Source organism: Sinocyclocheilus grahami, unplaced genomic scaffold, assembly GCF_001515645.1.
Source record: "Sinocyclocheilus grahami isolate Dianchi unplaced genomic scaffold, SAMN03320097.WGS_v1.1 scaffold467.1, whole genome shotgun sequence".
In the NCBI taxonomy this organism is placed as follows: Eukaryota; Metazoa; Chordata; class Actinopteri; order Cypriniformes; family Cyprinidae; genus Sinocyclocheilus; species Sinocyclocheilus grahami.
This window is the reverse complement of record NW_015505646.1, coordinates 669,154-686,320: the sequence shown is the minus strand read 5'-3', so window position 1 is coordinate 686,320 and position 17,167 is coordinate 669,154. Positions and strand designations below refer to the sequence as shown.

The following is a 17,167-nucleotide window of genomic DNA, read 5'->3' as shown; positions in this document are numbered from 1 at the left end:
GTGGGGGGGGGGGGGGTGGGGTTCTGGCAGATTCAGCAATGGTGGTGATTTAGAAGTGCAGGAAAAGAACTGATCTGATTTTAAAGAATCAATATTGATATTCTAATGATGATCATGAAAAATCAGAAAATCAATATCTTTACCCAGCCTCAGTTAAATAAGCGGATAAGGCACACTAACACACTGTGGAATTACCCTGGACTACTCGATTGGCTCTCTACTTTGAGAGGACACCCAGGATATTGCCCTGCGCAGGACCCCAGGGGGCACCCTAACCCCCCGCCCCTGCCTACGCTGGGGGGCTTCAGGAAGGAGAGGTGAAGTTAAGGTGGCCCTGGGAGCCAGAGGTCCTGAAGGTTCAGAAAAACGTAGGCACTTGGAAGTTTGTAGGTGAAGAAGTGAAGGAGTTCTGAGTGCCAAAAGGTGCTGTAAAGTTAATGCTGCTCCAGTGCAGCGCAGTAATAATGAAACAACACAAACATGGTCAAACACGTGCTTGTGAACAGATAAACAGTGACCACACATGGCACAACTCACTACATGCTCAACAGGAATGAGTCTCCACACTATATCCTGAATCTTTAGCATATAATAATAACAGAAAAGACACGTCAACATGACAAACAGCTGAAATTCACCTTTGGGCTTCCCTGTTGGATGACTTTTAGATGCATTCAACATGGCCTGCTTCTTCTGGACCTCTGTGATCGTAAAACCTGTTTGGAGGACAAAAAAATCATTTATAAACTTTTAGATCGTCGATTAATCAACTACAGGGAACTGACTGATACTTATGTCATTAACAAACATTATATAAAACTAAACCGATCAGCAAATATGAATACATAAAATATATTTTTCAAATATTTCATGGCACTGGTATCACTGGCAAGTGATAGTTGCTGCAGGGTTATTATAGGTAACAAAGCTGAAGTACTAAATTAACTAACTGGTATAAATAAAAAGTAAACCTGAAGTAAAACTAATTAACTCATATAAAAACATTAAACCTAAAAAATTTATAAATAAAAAAAGATTAAAAAAATTCAATAAAATTAATAAAAACGATAGCCATTGTATATAAATAATATATCAATTATACTAAAATAAATCTGGTTGCCAGGCCGTTGCTATGCGGTTACTAGGGTATTGATAGGTTGTAGCCTTTCTGGTCCTTAGATATGACTGAGGATGTAATTCTAGATGATTGCTTTTTTATCTTCTGGCAGGTGGAAATTGTAAATTCAATCACCACATGATTTCTAGTTGTCATTTACATCCATTTTTGTTGACGGAGTACAAATGATGCAGGATAAAAAAAAGAATCCATTTAAAGACTGTGGACAATAAAATCAATGCTTTTATTTATGCTTTTAAGAGCCTCTTCACCTGTTTCGAGGTCATGCTGGACCTGTTCCCGTTCATCTGCAAAAGCTCGCAGCCAGCGCTGCTTCTGCTCGGGTTTCTTGGCACACAGAAGGTGGACCTCCTCTCCCCCAGGAGAACATAATTTCAAGGCATTCTTCACACTCATGTTAAAGTCCTTATCCTTCCCATCCTCTACATCCACCACTTGCATCTGATCCATGTCTAACCGACCCTTGTAGTAGAGGATGTCTCTCCGAAGCAGATCCTGTGGTGCCAATCAAGACAGTAAAACATCTTATAAAATAACTATGTTAATACTGCTTGGTTGGAATTCCTTAAAAACCATCTGCCACAAATAATAGTGTTTCTGCTCTCACTGGCATGGCAAGTGACTGACCTTTTTACAGAAAACCAGTTGGTGGTCAAAGAGAAAAAACATTCGTTGCTGGCCCTTGGCCTGTGGCTGGGAGATCTTGGTCAGGTCTCCTGAGAAAATCAGATCAGAGCTCCTGCTCAAGATGTCTTCACCCTAATGAAGGGGAAAAAGAGCCTGTGAGAGCACACAGTTTGGGAGTGAATCAGTGTGTGAACACTATACAAAATGCTTGTGTAATTTACCTCCCAGTCCTCTATGGAGCTCTGCCACTGAGCAATTTTGTCAATATTCTCCAGACGCCTCTTTCTCTCATTGATCAGTCTGGCCACGTTCTTCATTGCATTTAAGGCAGCTTCTACATCCTTATAATCTCTGAAAAGCAAAATACATGAGATTAAAGGTAGAAAGGTAGAAAAGAGTTGTCACTGGAGCAGTGCCCTTTCAAAAGGTACACCTTTATATCAGCATCTTTTGAATGGGTAGCCAATGACAGCTTGAGAGTGAAGTAAATGTGTAACAGTAGGCACTTGTGTAGACCTCATTACCTGTGCTGTGGGTTGGTGTACTTCAGCAGTTCAGCCAGCTGCAGAGGATACTTGCAGATCTTCTGAACAGGAGTAAGCAAGAAACCATCCAACGAAATGTCGATCATCTTCTGGAGCAGACGACAGGCCTCAAAGAAGAACACGTACTTCTTGATCTTCATCACTTTGGAGAGCTGCACGCAGGCATTGGGGTGGTTGTTGCAATACTCAGAGTAGATCTGGAAGTTTGTTTGCTGAAAGGGAAAATAAATAGAATAGAACAGAATAAAAAATCCAAACCTAACTGCATCTTACATTAACGCCTACATCGAAGTCAGCTTACGTGCTCTAAGAAGCAGGAGCCAATCTCGCTGAGGTGAGGATGGTCTTTGTTAAATTTCTTCTCCAAGGCTTTGAGGAACTTCTTCTGGAAGCGGTAGAGCTCATCGATGTTCCCAAAGATAGTGCGCAGTTGCTCCTCTGTAAACATATCTGTCCTCTTCCGACACTGTTTTATATAGCCCTGGAACCCAAAGTGATTATGTCAAAGGTTTAATGCTATAGCAAAGCTATAGTTGGATTATGGAGCAGCTTTCCTCATTACTCTGATGTGAAGCAGGTCATTCTCTCTCATGTAAACAGACACTGTAATGCTATGTAACAAGGTCCACATGCTGAAGTAGAACCGATCGATCAGAGCCATGTGGTAAACTGACCTCACAGATGTCCTTTAGGTGTTTGATGTAATCCCTCTCTGTGTTCATGATCTCATTGATGACGTTGGCTCTCATCTGCTCCTTGCAGGGCAGACCGGGCCCTAAGGGGCCCCCCATGCTGGCCCTACCCCCTTCTGAGGCCCCGTCCAGATGGGCTAAGTATTCCTCCATGGGCTCATCTTGGTTCACCCGTAACTACCAATAATAAATAGGTTAGTGCACAATGTGGAATTATGATGCAATGTCTGCCATTTTCTGGTGACTATGGGCAAGATGTACTAACAACTTGTGCCAGTGCAAACTTTCTTTTAGCTTTAAATAGCTACTGCCAGGATTTACTAAAATCACGCAGGGAAAAATGAAAAGGCGCTGACAAATATTTTTGTGGCTGACCTTACTGCATTTGCATTTATCGAAGTTTCCATTGCAGACGCAAAATTTATGGGAGGAGATTATTTAAATAAATCACACAATGTGATTTACTAAGATTTGCGGTAGTCGATTTCCAGGTATTTGCGCCATTATTTAATGTCCAATAAAAGCATGTCTTTTGTGCTTGAAATGGCTAGTTATAGTCACTAATTCTTGGTAGATTGCATTGGTCATTATGGAAATAATCTGGTTGCATCTGTATTCTTTAATTTGCATATTGTCAGTAGATCACTTGCAGAACTTTTCACTCCCATTGATGCTTTTATGGGATTGTGGTCTCACTCTAACTTCTAATTAGTCAATTTAGTAATTTTTAGTAAATCTGACCCTAAACGTTCAATGTGCAGTGGCTTTTACCAATGTACTTGGCAAAAAGAACACTGGTGCATTGACGGCCCCTCAATGTAGCCTAATGTAATAGTGATGACGTAATGTGACAGTAATCCAATTTTTTGTTATGAGCGGGAAGCCTGTTCTCCTTTACCCGAACAAAGCTGGCGGGGAACCAGCCCTCGCTGTCCAGCACCCGGCCCCACCACCACTCCTTGTTTGTGGCGTCCACTACTTCGATGACGTCTCCAGCTTTGAAGCCCAGCTCCTGGTCGTCCATGGTGACGTGGTCCCATAGAGCCTCGGCACACACGCTGCCATCACTGATCAGCTATTGAGACAAAAGTTGAAGGCAAAACTGATTGATAAAACATTCTCTGTATTCAGTAACTGATCAAATTAGAGCAGCAACTACAAACATCTTCAACATGTGTATGATAGCAAAAATGTATGTAAATGAAAAGTAATAAATAATACACTTGTTTGTTCTTGGTTATTAATACACACAGTACAACAACATGCAGTTTACGGAGCGATATACTGAATATCCAATTTATCTGGCATGATTTTGCAGGTCTTATGAAAATATACAACACTGTATTGTGAGGATTTTAATCTTTCATTTTAAGTTTTGTATTACAAAATGTAGTGTAATGTAGTGCTACTACATTAACTTTAGTAGCAAAAATACTATTAAAGTAGGTAAGTTTAGTCAAATATATAGTTAAATATTGCTATTTGTTATATTTATGCAAAAAATATATGATTAAATTACAATTTATAATTGCAAATAAAATATTTATTCTTTCAATTTATTGTTTTAAGTTCACTGAAATTAACCCCTGGTTTCACAGACAAGGATTAAAGGGTTAGTCCACCCAAAAATTTAAATTAGCCCATACATTACTCACCCTCAAGTCATCCTAGGTGTATATGACTTTCTTCTTTCAGATGAATCCAGTCGGAGTTATATTAAAATTTGTCTTTCAAGCTGTTTAATGCCACTCAGCAGGTGTTGCAAGCATCAGTCCAAAAGAAGTTAAATAAAAAGCCTCACACGGCTCCGGGGGGTGAACAAAGGCCTCCTGTAGCGAATCGGTGCGTTTTTGTAAGAAAAATATCCATATTCAAAACCTAATAATCACTTTAATGTAGCTTGCGCCAACAGTCCTACACGGAAGCAGCTCCGGGCGGATGACGTATGAGGTCAGTGTTGCGCATGCGCCGCTCAGAAATGACGAATGCGGAAGCGCAGGGGAGAGATCAAAACAAAACACTGGTCACTTATTAGAAGTACAAAACGAGGATTTGTAAAGAAGAATGTTGAAGGATTTCGATATAAGCCAAGAGGAGATTGGTTTTCCTTTGCTAAAGTAAGGAAACTTTGCTTCCTTTGCTCCTGTTAACAAACGTTGGTTTTCACCAGACTCACTGGCGCATGCGCAACGCTGAACTCATACGTCATCCGCCCGGAGCTGCTTCCGTGTAGGACTGTTGGCGCAAGCTACATTAAAGTGATTATTACGTTTTGAATATGGATATTTTTCTTACAAAAATGCATTGATTCGCTACAGGAGGCCTTTGTTCACCCTTTGGATGGGCGCTTTTTATTTAACTTCTTTTGGATGAATGCATGCAACACCCGCTGAGTGGCATTAAACAGCTTGAAAGATCAAAGACCATTTTTTATATAACACCGACTGGATTCGTCTGAAAGAAGAAAGTCATATACACCTAGGATGACTTGAGGGTGAGTAGTGTATGGGCTAATTTTAATTTTTGGGTGAACTAACCCTTTAATCCTTGTCTGTGAAACCAGTGGTTAATTTCAGTGAACTTAAAACAATAAATTGAAAGAATAAATATTTTTGGGTGAACTAACCCTTTAAGCCTAGTCCCAGACTAAAATGCATGTTTGAGCTGTCTTAACTGAAAATAACTTGCACTGACATATGTTAAAATAATGTCAGTGCCATTGTTTTGTCTCAAGATGCACACGAGTAATGTTTTTTTTCTAAGGCATTTTTATAAAAGCTGCTTAAATATCCTAATTTAACTAAGGCCTAGTCCTGGCTTAAGCCAAGGCCTGTCTGTGAAACCAGGCCTAAAAGTATTAATATTTGTAATGTTCTGTAATTGTAATAATACATGATTAAAAAAAAAAATCTGATAATTTGCAGTTTTATGCCTGGTTTTCAATTATACTATAATGTTGCATGGTGTGATGCTATCTAAAGGGTGTTTTTTCTCCTTACTAGGCGCGCAATAAATCAATAAATCAATAAATAAATAACTGTGTAACCATACAGAGCATTCAGTTTCACTGTCAGTTCAAGTATCTCAGTGGCATAGTGTTATCATACAATGATATACAACCCTTCATTCTGTGCACTTAACCAAAACCAAAGTGCAATGCATCACTGGAGGAAGAATTACCAAATTAAGGCTTTTCTGTCTGCAGTCTGCTTTTTCCCTGAGTGGTCATTTTAAGTTTCCGCTTTTTGCTTGCAAGGATTGATTTGGGCAAAGAAAACAAAAACCAGGGTAATATATTGCCACATTGTTCAGCTTGGCTACGGAGAAAATGAAGTGAAATTCTGGCAAGCTTAACAGCCTCCATGAAACCATCTTTGCTGCACAGCTAAACGTGATCTATCGGTGCTGATGTAATAATCACACTCTGTTTTCTGTCCATACTTTGTACTCACAGTGCCGATGGACTCGAAGGCTGAATATACACCCCCTGAATCCAGAGCCCAGCATTCTCACCACCACAGCTGTGCCTATGTACCCTGTTGCCTAGCGACACACCCACATAATTTTCCCATGTGCCTCCTCTTCACGGCCTGTGAGTTGCAGCTTCTTGGTTTGTTCAAAGACGCTATCAGAAACAGCCCTGGCACATATTGTACAAACATACAATAAAAACTAATGAAAATCATGAATCATGCTGATCATGAATGAACAAGGTTTTTAAAAACTAGTCTGGATGTTCTAGTATCCAAATATGCCCACTATCAGAATAACATTTTTGATGAGCCAAGCCAAGCCATGCCAAGTTCAATGGTTGATTTTCCTATTTGTTTCCTACTGAATATTTATTCCTCACCAAGATGCCATGCTGCTCTACTAAAACATAACCTCAATATAACCATGTCAAGCTCACCAGTGTAGCCTCTATTCTTTCCGAAGAGTCCTGTTCACCAGCAAAAAGGATTATTCAGATAATCTTTGAGATTATTGGGATAGTCTGGCATAAAAGAAAGCCTCACATGGGCCAAAAACACCAGTCATCACAATGTTTAATGTGCTCGCTAGTCAGAATCAAGGCATAAAGATCCACAAGTTGACAGTTACACAACATAACAAGCACCGTCATTCAAAGGCTTCCACACATGAACCCCCAAACATACTCACAGAAGCAGACAAAACATCTGAAGATGCCCTCAGATGACTTCAAAGATGAAATCAAAGCCTGACCCCTACAAGCCACTCAAGAGTGGTTACGGTTTGGTAAATAATTAACATGGTGCCGTCTCAGTATATTACTTCTGGCTGAATGCCGCCAAGCTCACACACACAGTCACACCCATTCCGGTTACCTGCACTGTGATGTCTGCATCCTGAAAACCCATCCACGAGTGAGCGAGAGGGATAAACTTTCCCTCCTCCTCCTCGTCTTCCTCTTCACCCCTCCCCTCGCACTTTCTCTTCACTGCGGCTGCGCCTTACTGGAAGGCCAGCAGGAACATCAGCACTACGTTGATGATGACCAGCAACATCATGATGACGAACACCACCACCTTCTGGGCATCCGGGCTGAGGTTGCACCGCAACAGGAAGTGAGCCATGCCCTGCCGAGACATCGTTCGCTGGCCTCCACGAGCCATGGTGCCAGAAACCCCCTCGCCAAGAGGTCTGTGCACGAACACTCGACGGCACACGGTTTGCCAACCGGATCCGCTCTGTGTTCTCGGTGAAACGTGAGAGGGAGGGGGAAGAGCCTCCACGTCCACAGTTACCTGCTTACTTCCTTTCCGTTCCCTCCTCGTTCTTTCTCTCGTGCACACACTATCTTCCTCCTCCTCGTCCCACACTCCCCTCGGTTCCTTCCCTGCGCTGCTGATGTCAGGAGAAGGGGTGGATGTCTCTCTCCGCCTCCATGTATTCTTCTCCTTCTATGCTTTTTTGTATCCCTTCCTGTCTGTTTTTTCTCTTTCTGTGCTCCCTTTCGCTGCCTCCCCCTCGTTCTCGTTCCTTGTCCTCCTGCTCTGCTTAAACACACTGCCGTGTTAATTCCCTTGGATCTGATTAACGCACTTGAAATCCCTTCTCTTTTCACCGTCTCTTTTGCAAAACCCAAGGCTGAGGGGCAGAAATGGTTGCTGCATCTGTGCTTAGCGGCTCTAGCCGTCCATCCATCTCCCTGAATTGACTTCTTTTTTTTGCTCCTGTTTTTTTTTCCTCTTATCCTTCCCAGCCAATCAGCTGGCGGTACTGTGAAGCGTATCCAGGATACCAGAGTAGCGGAGGCCAGCCTTAGCGGCAGCAGGAGAGAGGCGGCAGTGGGGGGAGGGATGCGAGAGAATGCAGCACAATACATCCTTTCTATCCAGGAGCGTCTCTATTGGCCGAGCCAGCTACCCGTCAGCCACACTTCCCGTGTTAAAGCAAGCACGTCCTGCTCGTCTTCTCGAGGCAGTGCTACAGTGACAGTAATGCTGCTGGAGACATTAATTAAAGGCTGCATGAGGTCCCAAACACCTCCTGAGCTTTCATTTCCTGACCGGTGTCAGTGAGGAAGGATTAATGCAGTCATCCTCACTCGTCTCGTTCCCGTGCATCAATTTGTGCACAGCTAATGGGATTAGTGAAGGCCTCTGATTCCCCTAACCTGCTGTTCTCTGTCTCTACCCGGCCGCAGAGACCCATCCCCACCGTCACAATGTCACACAGCAAGATACTTCCTTTTAAAGGGATCATATGATGCGATTTCAATTTTTCCTTTCTCTTTGGAGTGTTACAAGCTCTTGGTGCGTAAAGAAGATCTGTAAAGTTGCAAAGACTAAAGTCTCAAATCCAAAGAGATATTCTTTATAAAAGTTAAGAGTCAACCACGCCTACCTAAAATGGCTCATTCTAACACGCCCCCACATGTCTACGTCACGATGTGGGAAGATTTGCATAACGCCGCCCAAATGTTCACGCAAAGAAAGAAGGCGTAACTTTTATTCTCGCTGTAGTATTGTTGTTGCCGCCACCACCATGTCGTGAAGGCGCTGTGTGTTTTGTTGTGAAAGCGAAACTACTTTGTTTGGCCTTCCAAAAGAGGACACGACTACAAATCAGTGGTTAAGTTGTATTTACAACACTGTTCCAGAACAGGTCAACACAAATATTCAGATGTGTGCAGCACATTTTATGGAGGACTGTTTCCTGATCATGGGAGAGTAGACTACAATGCCGGCTGTTCTGACTCACAGACTGTAAGTACGTTTTCATATTAAAAGGATTTGCCACTGATGATTCAAACGCGAGTTTTGAGCAGAGTAGCCTTGTTGTTTGTCATTTCTCCGATCACAAATGCAGACATGGTTTTATGTTTACGTGGCGCGATGCAACGCAACGCGTAAAAAGACAGTATAAGTCATTATAATCCGTAATTATGTCCCCACTGGATGCAACAAATGCCTCGTTTATAATACATTTCATTACACCAAATACACAAAATAATGTTCTTTATAGCAACATCATATGACCCCTTTAAATCAGCAGCTGTGCCTTTTTTACATGCACACACACAAGCAAAACAATCACTCACTCCCTCAACACTAAAAATTAACACTAAAATTAAATGGAAAATATATTTCAGTGAGAGTTGTGCCTATGTAAAACTTTGTTGCAAGTTGCTGCTGTGCAGTAGCTGAGGTGTTCTAAATGGTTTTTAGGGCGTTGCTATGCCGTTGATAAGGTGTTCTGGGTGGTTGCACTGCAAAACGGCTAACAATCGGTATTTTGATCTTGTTTTTTAGTAAAAATATTCTTAAATATCTCAAATATAATTGAAACAATAAAAAATTACAATGGAAGCAAATTAAGTGCAAAACAAGATGTTGAACTGAATTTGAAATTTCTTACTCCTTTATTTCTCTTTTCTCAAGCTTATTGTTTTTTCAGTCAGCATGAAATGGAAAATCATTTCATTTCGATCTACTGTATTTTCTAAATGCATCTTGTTGATTTAACTGTTAACATTTTATCTATGCTTGTGTTTTATTTTGTACAATTGTTTGACCTTGTAATTTTTTTTTTATCAAAATGCCATAACTGGATCTTTCCCATATGGGATATAATACCAGACTGCTCCAGTCATTCAGTCCACTTAAACTCCACCCATTTCTTACAACCGATTGCCAGCTTTCATTCATATCCGCCTTCATCCAGTCAACAAACAATGGATAGAACCAAGTCTCATCCTACATATATATATATATATATACAGTGGGTATGGAAAGTATTCAGACCCCCTTAAATTTTTCACTCTTTGTTAAATTGCAGCCATTTGCTAAAATCATTTAAGTACATTTTTTTTCCTCATTAATGTACACACAGCACCCCATATTGACAGAAAAACACAGAATTGTTGACATTTTTGCAGATTTATTAAAAAAGAAAAACTGAAATATCACATGGTCCTAAGTATTCAGACCCTTTGCTCAGTATTTAGTAGAAGCACCCTTTTGATCGAATACAGCCATGAGTCTTTTTGGGAAAGAGGCAACAAGTTTTTCACACCTGGATTTGGGAATCCTCTGCCATTCCTCCTTGCAGAGCCTCTCCAGTTCTGTCAGGTTGGATAGTAAATTACAATAATTCATTTTACTCAGATGTGCATCACAATACAGAAGAAAAGGTCTGCTGCTACTTCCGATTTATTAACAAAAATTATTGAGGTTTATGCTTAAAACAATGAAATGTTAGATATTCTTAATTTAAAAAAAAAACAAATACAAAAAAGAATTTTTTTTTTTTTTGCAGTGTACTAGACTACTATGGGTGTTTGCTTAGCGGCCCAAATCTCTACTGGTGTTTTTCCCTCAAAATTGGTGCAGAATCTGAAGGAAACTATTTCACGCTGGAAAAACTGACCCTAAAAGCTTGCTGGTCTCGAACCAGGAACTGCTGAGGGGTTATATTCTGGTCGCTAACTATGCCTCCGATCCCTTCTAATGCAAGCTTAGATCTCCAGGTGAAAATGATTATGATCATGATTTGAGATACTGTATCATTCTTGTCTGTAGTATGAACGGTGCAGGACAAGTTACGCACTAAAGTTTAAAACTAGGGGTTGTTCAAATGTCTGAGCAATAGTAACAGTAATGCCTGCCTTAGCCCCCTATTAAAACAATGACACTTACATTTTGCCGGTTTATAATTTGCTGGATTCTTTACCAGGACAGAAGGGCTAAAAACAATAACAACAGCATCAGCACAGGGCTTCTGTGCAGCTCAGTGCACACCAAGCTCCCAGAGGCCCGGCTGTTGATTAGATTTTTCTGCTGTTTCTATCTAAAATGGAGTTACTGAGCGGCGTTCGAAAATGATACCAAACAGTCATAAATCAAACTCCGACACTCTGCATATTCTCTGAAATACTTTGAAGATAACAGCATCTTCCTACAACAAGGATTCATCTTCAGTCATGCTGAAGATGATGGGAGAAGTACAGTGGCAGCAGGCCATTCTGCTGGTCTCAGGCCTCAGGAGAGGAACAGATGGGTAGTAGACTGAATTCCAACATGTATAAACACTGAATCAAGAGCACAGCTACATACTAAACTAAATTGGTGCCTTGAAAGCCTGTCTGAAACCAGTTATCTTCATATAAAAACACAGTTTGTTTTGGCTCTGTAAGGCCTTGGGTTTCAAACACAGACTACCGGCTCTTTAAGTGTTGGAAGGAACATTCAGCTTCTATGAATGTCTTACCATGGACAGAGAAACAGAAGCACAATCTGTGAACACAAATGAAGACTAACACATAGACAGCCTGTATGTTCTACCTCATTTATGGCCAGCTGCTCTCCTCCTCCTCCTGGGTGTCTGAATCGGTTGGAGGAGCTACGAAACTCATTGTACAGGTCATCTTCACTCCCCACCTCATCCACAAGGCCAGACTTATCCTGCGGTCCATCAGTTATCACCAAGGCTGAAAAGTAAAGCACAAAACTGTCAGTCCTGCAACATTTTGGGTCTAGCTCAAAGCAGATTCAGCTTAGTCTTGCAATAATATTGTGTCTGTTAATATGCCAAATTTAAAAGATACAAAAAGGTTTATAGATTCTCAGTTTTGATCACAATAAATAAATTGTCATTTTGCATTAAAACACTGAAATAGTATATGACACATTTACAGTGTTTAAAAGTATAATAATTCATTTTTTGTTAATGTTTTGCTGGTCAACATGAGAGTGGTCTTGGACTTAAGCAATGGCCTATAACTGAACAACAAAATGTCTTAAAAAAGAACTTTAATGCAATAGTATTTGACTGATCATGTGATCTCAAAATGGTGCCTCCTTCTATGTGGGAAAAAACAATAATATAAACTATTTAAATGTACTCTAACAGTGGGTTGGGAAAAGATAAGCAGTCAACTTACAACTATTTGGCAGATATATTTGGGAAATATTTTGCTTTAGCACAATGACAATATAAAAGCCAATTATGTAATATAGCAAACAGTGTGTCTTTATAATATTACAAATATTAAAAGCATTTTAGGAAAAGGGTCCCTCCTTAGGCTGTTCTCATATTTGAGAGACTTTGGTATGAATAACAATAAAAAAAACTGTTTTAGGACCCTAATATGATCATTTTAACATTTGTCAGATGTACTTTTCATTACTTCAAGAGCAAAACTTGAAGTATACGAATGTACTGTATATTTTGTGTCCAAGCTCCGGATTTAGCATGTAACCTATCTCACAGTCAACAGATGACAAGATTAAAATGTTTACCACAGGGAGCCTGAGGTTACGCAACTATTTCCCCAGCCAGGAAATTGAATGACCTCCACTTGTATGGCCACACTTGAAAAGAGGTTTAATCCACTAATTAGCGGTTGGAATATTTGATTAGCTGCATCTTATTAACAGTTGGCTGATACATACGGAGAGAACGTGGCTCACACACCACGAGGATCAACATACCATCATATTAAACGACCAAACCTATGACATTGTTTTTCTATGTAAACATGTGCTAGATGGACATTTTTGACAACTGACAATCTCTCACTTTCTACAGCATTTCGAGTATGATTAAAAAAACACATCTCTAGACCTTGTATTCTTTTTATTCCACTATTGAGCATCTCACATTTTAAAATGCAAAAACACATTCTAAGTGGATGGCCACAATTTTTTGGGGGGGAGGGAGTCGTGGCCTAATGGTTAGAGAGTCGGACCCATAACCCAAGGTTGTGGGTTTGAGTCTCGTACCGGCAGTGATTGTAGGTGGGGGGAGTGAAATGTACAGCACTCTCCTCCACCTTCAATACCATGACTGAGGTGTCCTTGAGCAAGGCACCGAACCCCCAACTGCTCCCCGGGCGCCACAGCAAAAAATGGCTGCCCACTGCTCTGGGCGTGTGTTCACTGTGTGTGTGTGTGTGTGTGTGTGTGTGTGTGTGTGTGTGTGCACTTAGGATGGGATAAATGCAGAGCACTAATTCCGAGTATGGTTCACCATACTTGGCCACACGTCACATTTACTTCACTAAGGTGTTCACACATAAACATCTGACCTAGATTCCACTGTCCCTTTAAAAATGTTCCGTCCCATCACAGTACATCCAAAAACATGGATAAACAAGGAAAAACGATGAAGAGCAACAGAAAAAGTCTCATGCATCATGTCATTCATTTAATAAAAACAAAGGACTGTTCTGTGCCAGCTTCTGATTCACTTCTACTTTGTTTTTTGCACTTGTCACCAGAACTGAAAACACATCAAGTATAAAAAAAAGCTTTCTTAACAAATCATCAGTTTGAAGATTGTTAGCAGACACTCAGGGGAACCATAACAACAAGCTTGCAGTTAGCGTTTCCATAAATTTCACTTTTAAGCTAACAGTGTGACCAAAATGCTCCAATAAAACTCTGGTGAGATGCTTATCAACTCAACACAGTGGTGCATTAATGTGCCCTTTCATGCGTTTGCCGTTAGAACACTGGAAACATTTTCTGCTGTTATAGATGGCTGGCTTCTCCACCGACCGGATTGCTATTATTTATTAGTGTGCAGTAAACCAGTGAGGAAGAGTAGACCTGGCCAAGCATCTCTCTTCCTGTCTCATTCATAATAAATGGATGGGAGAGAATGAAGTAAGACTCAAATTTGCACCCCCCGAGAAATCCTTTGTTCTGGAGATGCATGAGATGACGGTCTGTGAAATTAAGGTAAATGAGAATACTGCTTTAAATTGTGAAGATGTAATTGAGAATGTAATCTGCATCGAAACTGTGGTGAGAGTGGCTTCACGTCAAAATTCAACTGTTTCAAATGATCCTTGGAGAAAAAAATAAGCATAAAAACACAGCAGGATTGTATCGGATAGCTGTCTGTATCTGTGAAAATTCATCCGGTAATCCTGTTATGCTTTTCTATGTAGGTTAATTGTGGAGCCAGTGGATTGATTAGGGAGACGGACAAGCGAATCAAATCGTCCTGATTTGTTCATAGGCTGTTAAGCGTGACCCAAAGCATAGAGCAATGCGACAGCACATGTCAGCAGAGTTCAGCATTTCCAGGGCCACATGGGCTGATGATATCAAATATAGTTCACTCAGAGTCTGAAGTCAGACGGTCACAGTGGGGTAACCCAAACAATCCTGTCTAGGACAGCCCCCATAACTGCGTTCATGTGCAACAGAATGTTTTGATTGTATTATTGCCTTCGGATTTAAAGCAGGACAGGGTTTGGGTTTTGTTTTCAAGCTTTTGGAGGAAGTTGTAGCGCAGACCTGAAGGAGGTGTTGGATGGAGAATCAGTGAGGAGACTTTTGAGTCTGATGTACTGCTTAAACATGAGACTTTATCAATAAAAAATGATACCAATACTTGACATTTTTAGAACTTAAAAGCCTTATTTGTATAAATGTATTGCATTTACATTGCTGAATGCAGTTAAAGAAATATTCTGGGTTCTGTACATATTAAGCTCAATCGACAGCATTTGTGGAATAATGTTGATTGCCACAAAAATGTATTTAATCCCTCCTTTTCTTAAAAGAATCTGGGATAAAGTGGGGCACTTACAATGGAAGTAAATGAGGCCAATCCATTAAAATACTCACTATTTCAATTGTACAGCCACAAGATCTTGATGAAAAAATCACAACCCTTTTCTGTGACAAAATATCCAATTTTACTACTTAAAATGTCAACAATGCATAAAACCTTAAAAGGGTTGTAAAAATGATTATGTAAACAACTTGACTGTTCAAATAATACTTTTTAACACTGTATTTTAATGTATTGGAAGTTCTTTTCTACATTTTTAATTGTGCTTTTTAAGTGCTTTTCTGCTGTTAAGTCTTCCAAAAATGCCCCATTTACTTCCATTGTATCACAGCATGACCTTGATTTTTGCTTTCTTTAAGAAAGCAAGATGCATGTCTTCATTATTTTTTGTATTAATCTAATGTTTCCTAAAGAATCATTTGACACTTTAGTCTGGATTAATAGCTGCTGAAAATAATAATATTTCACAATATTACTGTTTTTACTGTATTTTGAATCAAATAAATGCAGCTTAGTGAGCATAAAATACTTAATTCAAAAACTTTTTAAAATCTTACATGTTATGATGAATGAATGAATGAATGAACGAACATTACAGCTTAAACTTACAGTCAAACCAAAAATTATTCAGACACCAAAAATCATTTTTGATATTTTTTTACTAGTGGGTGCAGGACATTATAGTTCATTTATGTAAGTGAGGATAGCAAAATAAAGTAAACTGTGACATAATATATCCAAAAATTCTTCATACAGTGGACTACCAGTAAAACTGATAAACATTTGGGACCAAAAATTATTCAGACACTTTGACCTGACCATGTTTTGCTTAAGTGTTATCTGACATTATCAAGACGAATTTGTTCTGACTCCGTTTAACTCTGAGTTTTTGTCATATTTTATTACCATTTTCTAAACTATAGCGAATAAAGTGTGATAATGTGTGAAATGTTGAAGGTGTCTGAATAAATTTGGTTTGATTGTATGTTTGGAATGACAGGCTATATTTAAAGGGAAAAGTGAAGTTAGCTAATCAGTTAGCTACAGATAAGCACTCATGATGAAGAGTTATGCAAAGAGTGTCTGACCAAAGAAAGACAGATAAGATCCTCACTGGAAAGCTTTCAACCCAGTGGAGTCTGACATTCCCTGTGTATCAGAGAAGAGACAGCCAGCCCTGTGAGGAATCTCACGTCACATCCAGTCAAAGAGTATTACATTCTATGAGCCGACTCCTTTAAGTGAACAATACAAGTCGGCTCCCGTCTGAGAACCGTTTTCTAAGACGGTTCTCAGCGTTGTTGTTGTTTTTTCAATAATGGGGAGATTTTTGTCACACTGTTAGCCACGCACGCTTCATGTACTGACTTTTACTTGTTGCTTTGATGTGAAAGTGATGATTCTCGCTCACAATTGATCGCACACACAAACACATCAACAGATGCAACACACGTGCACAATGTGACAATGTTTCAGGGTTAATACGTATAAAGATACAACTGTGTTGGATGCTTCTGTTTTGCACACTGTAATTTAGCTTTTATCTGTTATATGGCACAACATGTTACATTTTGAGTACGAGTTAGTTCACTACCCTGAAAGCACATTTACATCACATCTAGGCCTATTTAATGTCTGCATTTACATCTGCAAGATGTATTTTTTACATTTTTTGAGTGTTTGCTCATCTGCAATATGTCTCTAAGATGTTTCCTACAGTGTTCATTTTGACAGGCATTTTTGATTTAGTCTTAGTCTTTATCGTGAGATGAAAATGCTTAATAGCCTTAGTCACATTTTAGTCATTTGAGTCTTTCATAGTTTTAGTCGACGAAAAGTCATTGCATTTTTGTCAACTTTTAGTCATTACTTTTAGTCAAACTGCACTTACCAACATTTATTTTGGTAGCTATTTTATATGTAGTCTTCAAACAAAAATAGTAATTAATTCTTCTCTCTTTAGACCAAATAAATTAAGCTTATGAGAAATTTGAATCAAAGATTGAATTTGGAAAAACTTAATAAATGATGGCAATTTTCATTTTTGGGTGAACTATTCCTTTAACAGTATAGTGATTATAGTTTTTCATATATAAGGGATATATATATATATA

General features: G+C 39.6%; 2 protein-coding genes across 4 annotated transcripts in view; one reads left to right on the top strand and one right to left on the bottom strand.

Moving 5' to 3' along the window:
- Nucleotides 1–1,448, top strand: part of sh3glb1b (SH3-domain GRB2-like endophilin B1b) — a 17,843-nt gene extending 16,395 nt beyond the window's left edge. The window contains exon 13 of the mRNA XM_016235445.1: nucleotides 1,379–1,448. The gene's annotated coding sequence lies outside the window, so the exon portion shown is untranslated. The remainder of the gene's footprint in view (nucleotides 1–1,378) is intronic.
- Nucleotides 1–17,167, bottom strand: part of LOC107553266 (rho guanine nucleotide exchange factor 4-like) — a 33,969-nt gene that overhangs the window by 2,994 nt on the left and 13,808 nt on the right. For 2 of the 3 annotated variants that reach the window (XM_016235441.1, XM_016235442.1), the window contains 9 exons: nucleotides 11,810–11,955; nucleotides 3,901–4,077; nucleotides 2,985–3,179; nucleotides 2,612–2,791; nucleotides 2,290–2,522; nucleotides 1,987–2,116; nucleotides 1,766–1,897; nucleotides 1,390–1,633; nucleotides 639–716 (listed from right to left, as the gene is read on the bottom strand). In XM_016235441.1, the coding sequence (XP_016090927.1) occupies nucleotides 639–716; nucleotides 1,390–1,633; nucleotides 1,766–1,897; nucleotides 1,987–2,116; nucleotides 2,290–2,522; nucleotides 2,612–2,791; nucleotides 2,985–3,179; nucleotides 3,901–4,077; nucleotides 11,810–11,955 (1,515 nt within the window). Of the gene's footprint in view, nucleotides 1–638; nucleotides 717–1,389; nucleotides 1,634–1,765; nucleotides 1,898–1,986; nucleotides 2,117–2,289; nucleotides 2,523–2,611; nucleotides 2,792–2,984; nucleotides 3,180–3,900; nucleotides 4,078–7,348; nucleotides 8,697–11,809; nucleotides 11,956–17,167 lie in introns of those variants that run through there. The other variant, XM_016235443.1, reaches the window with a different exon arrangement.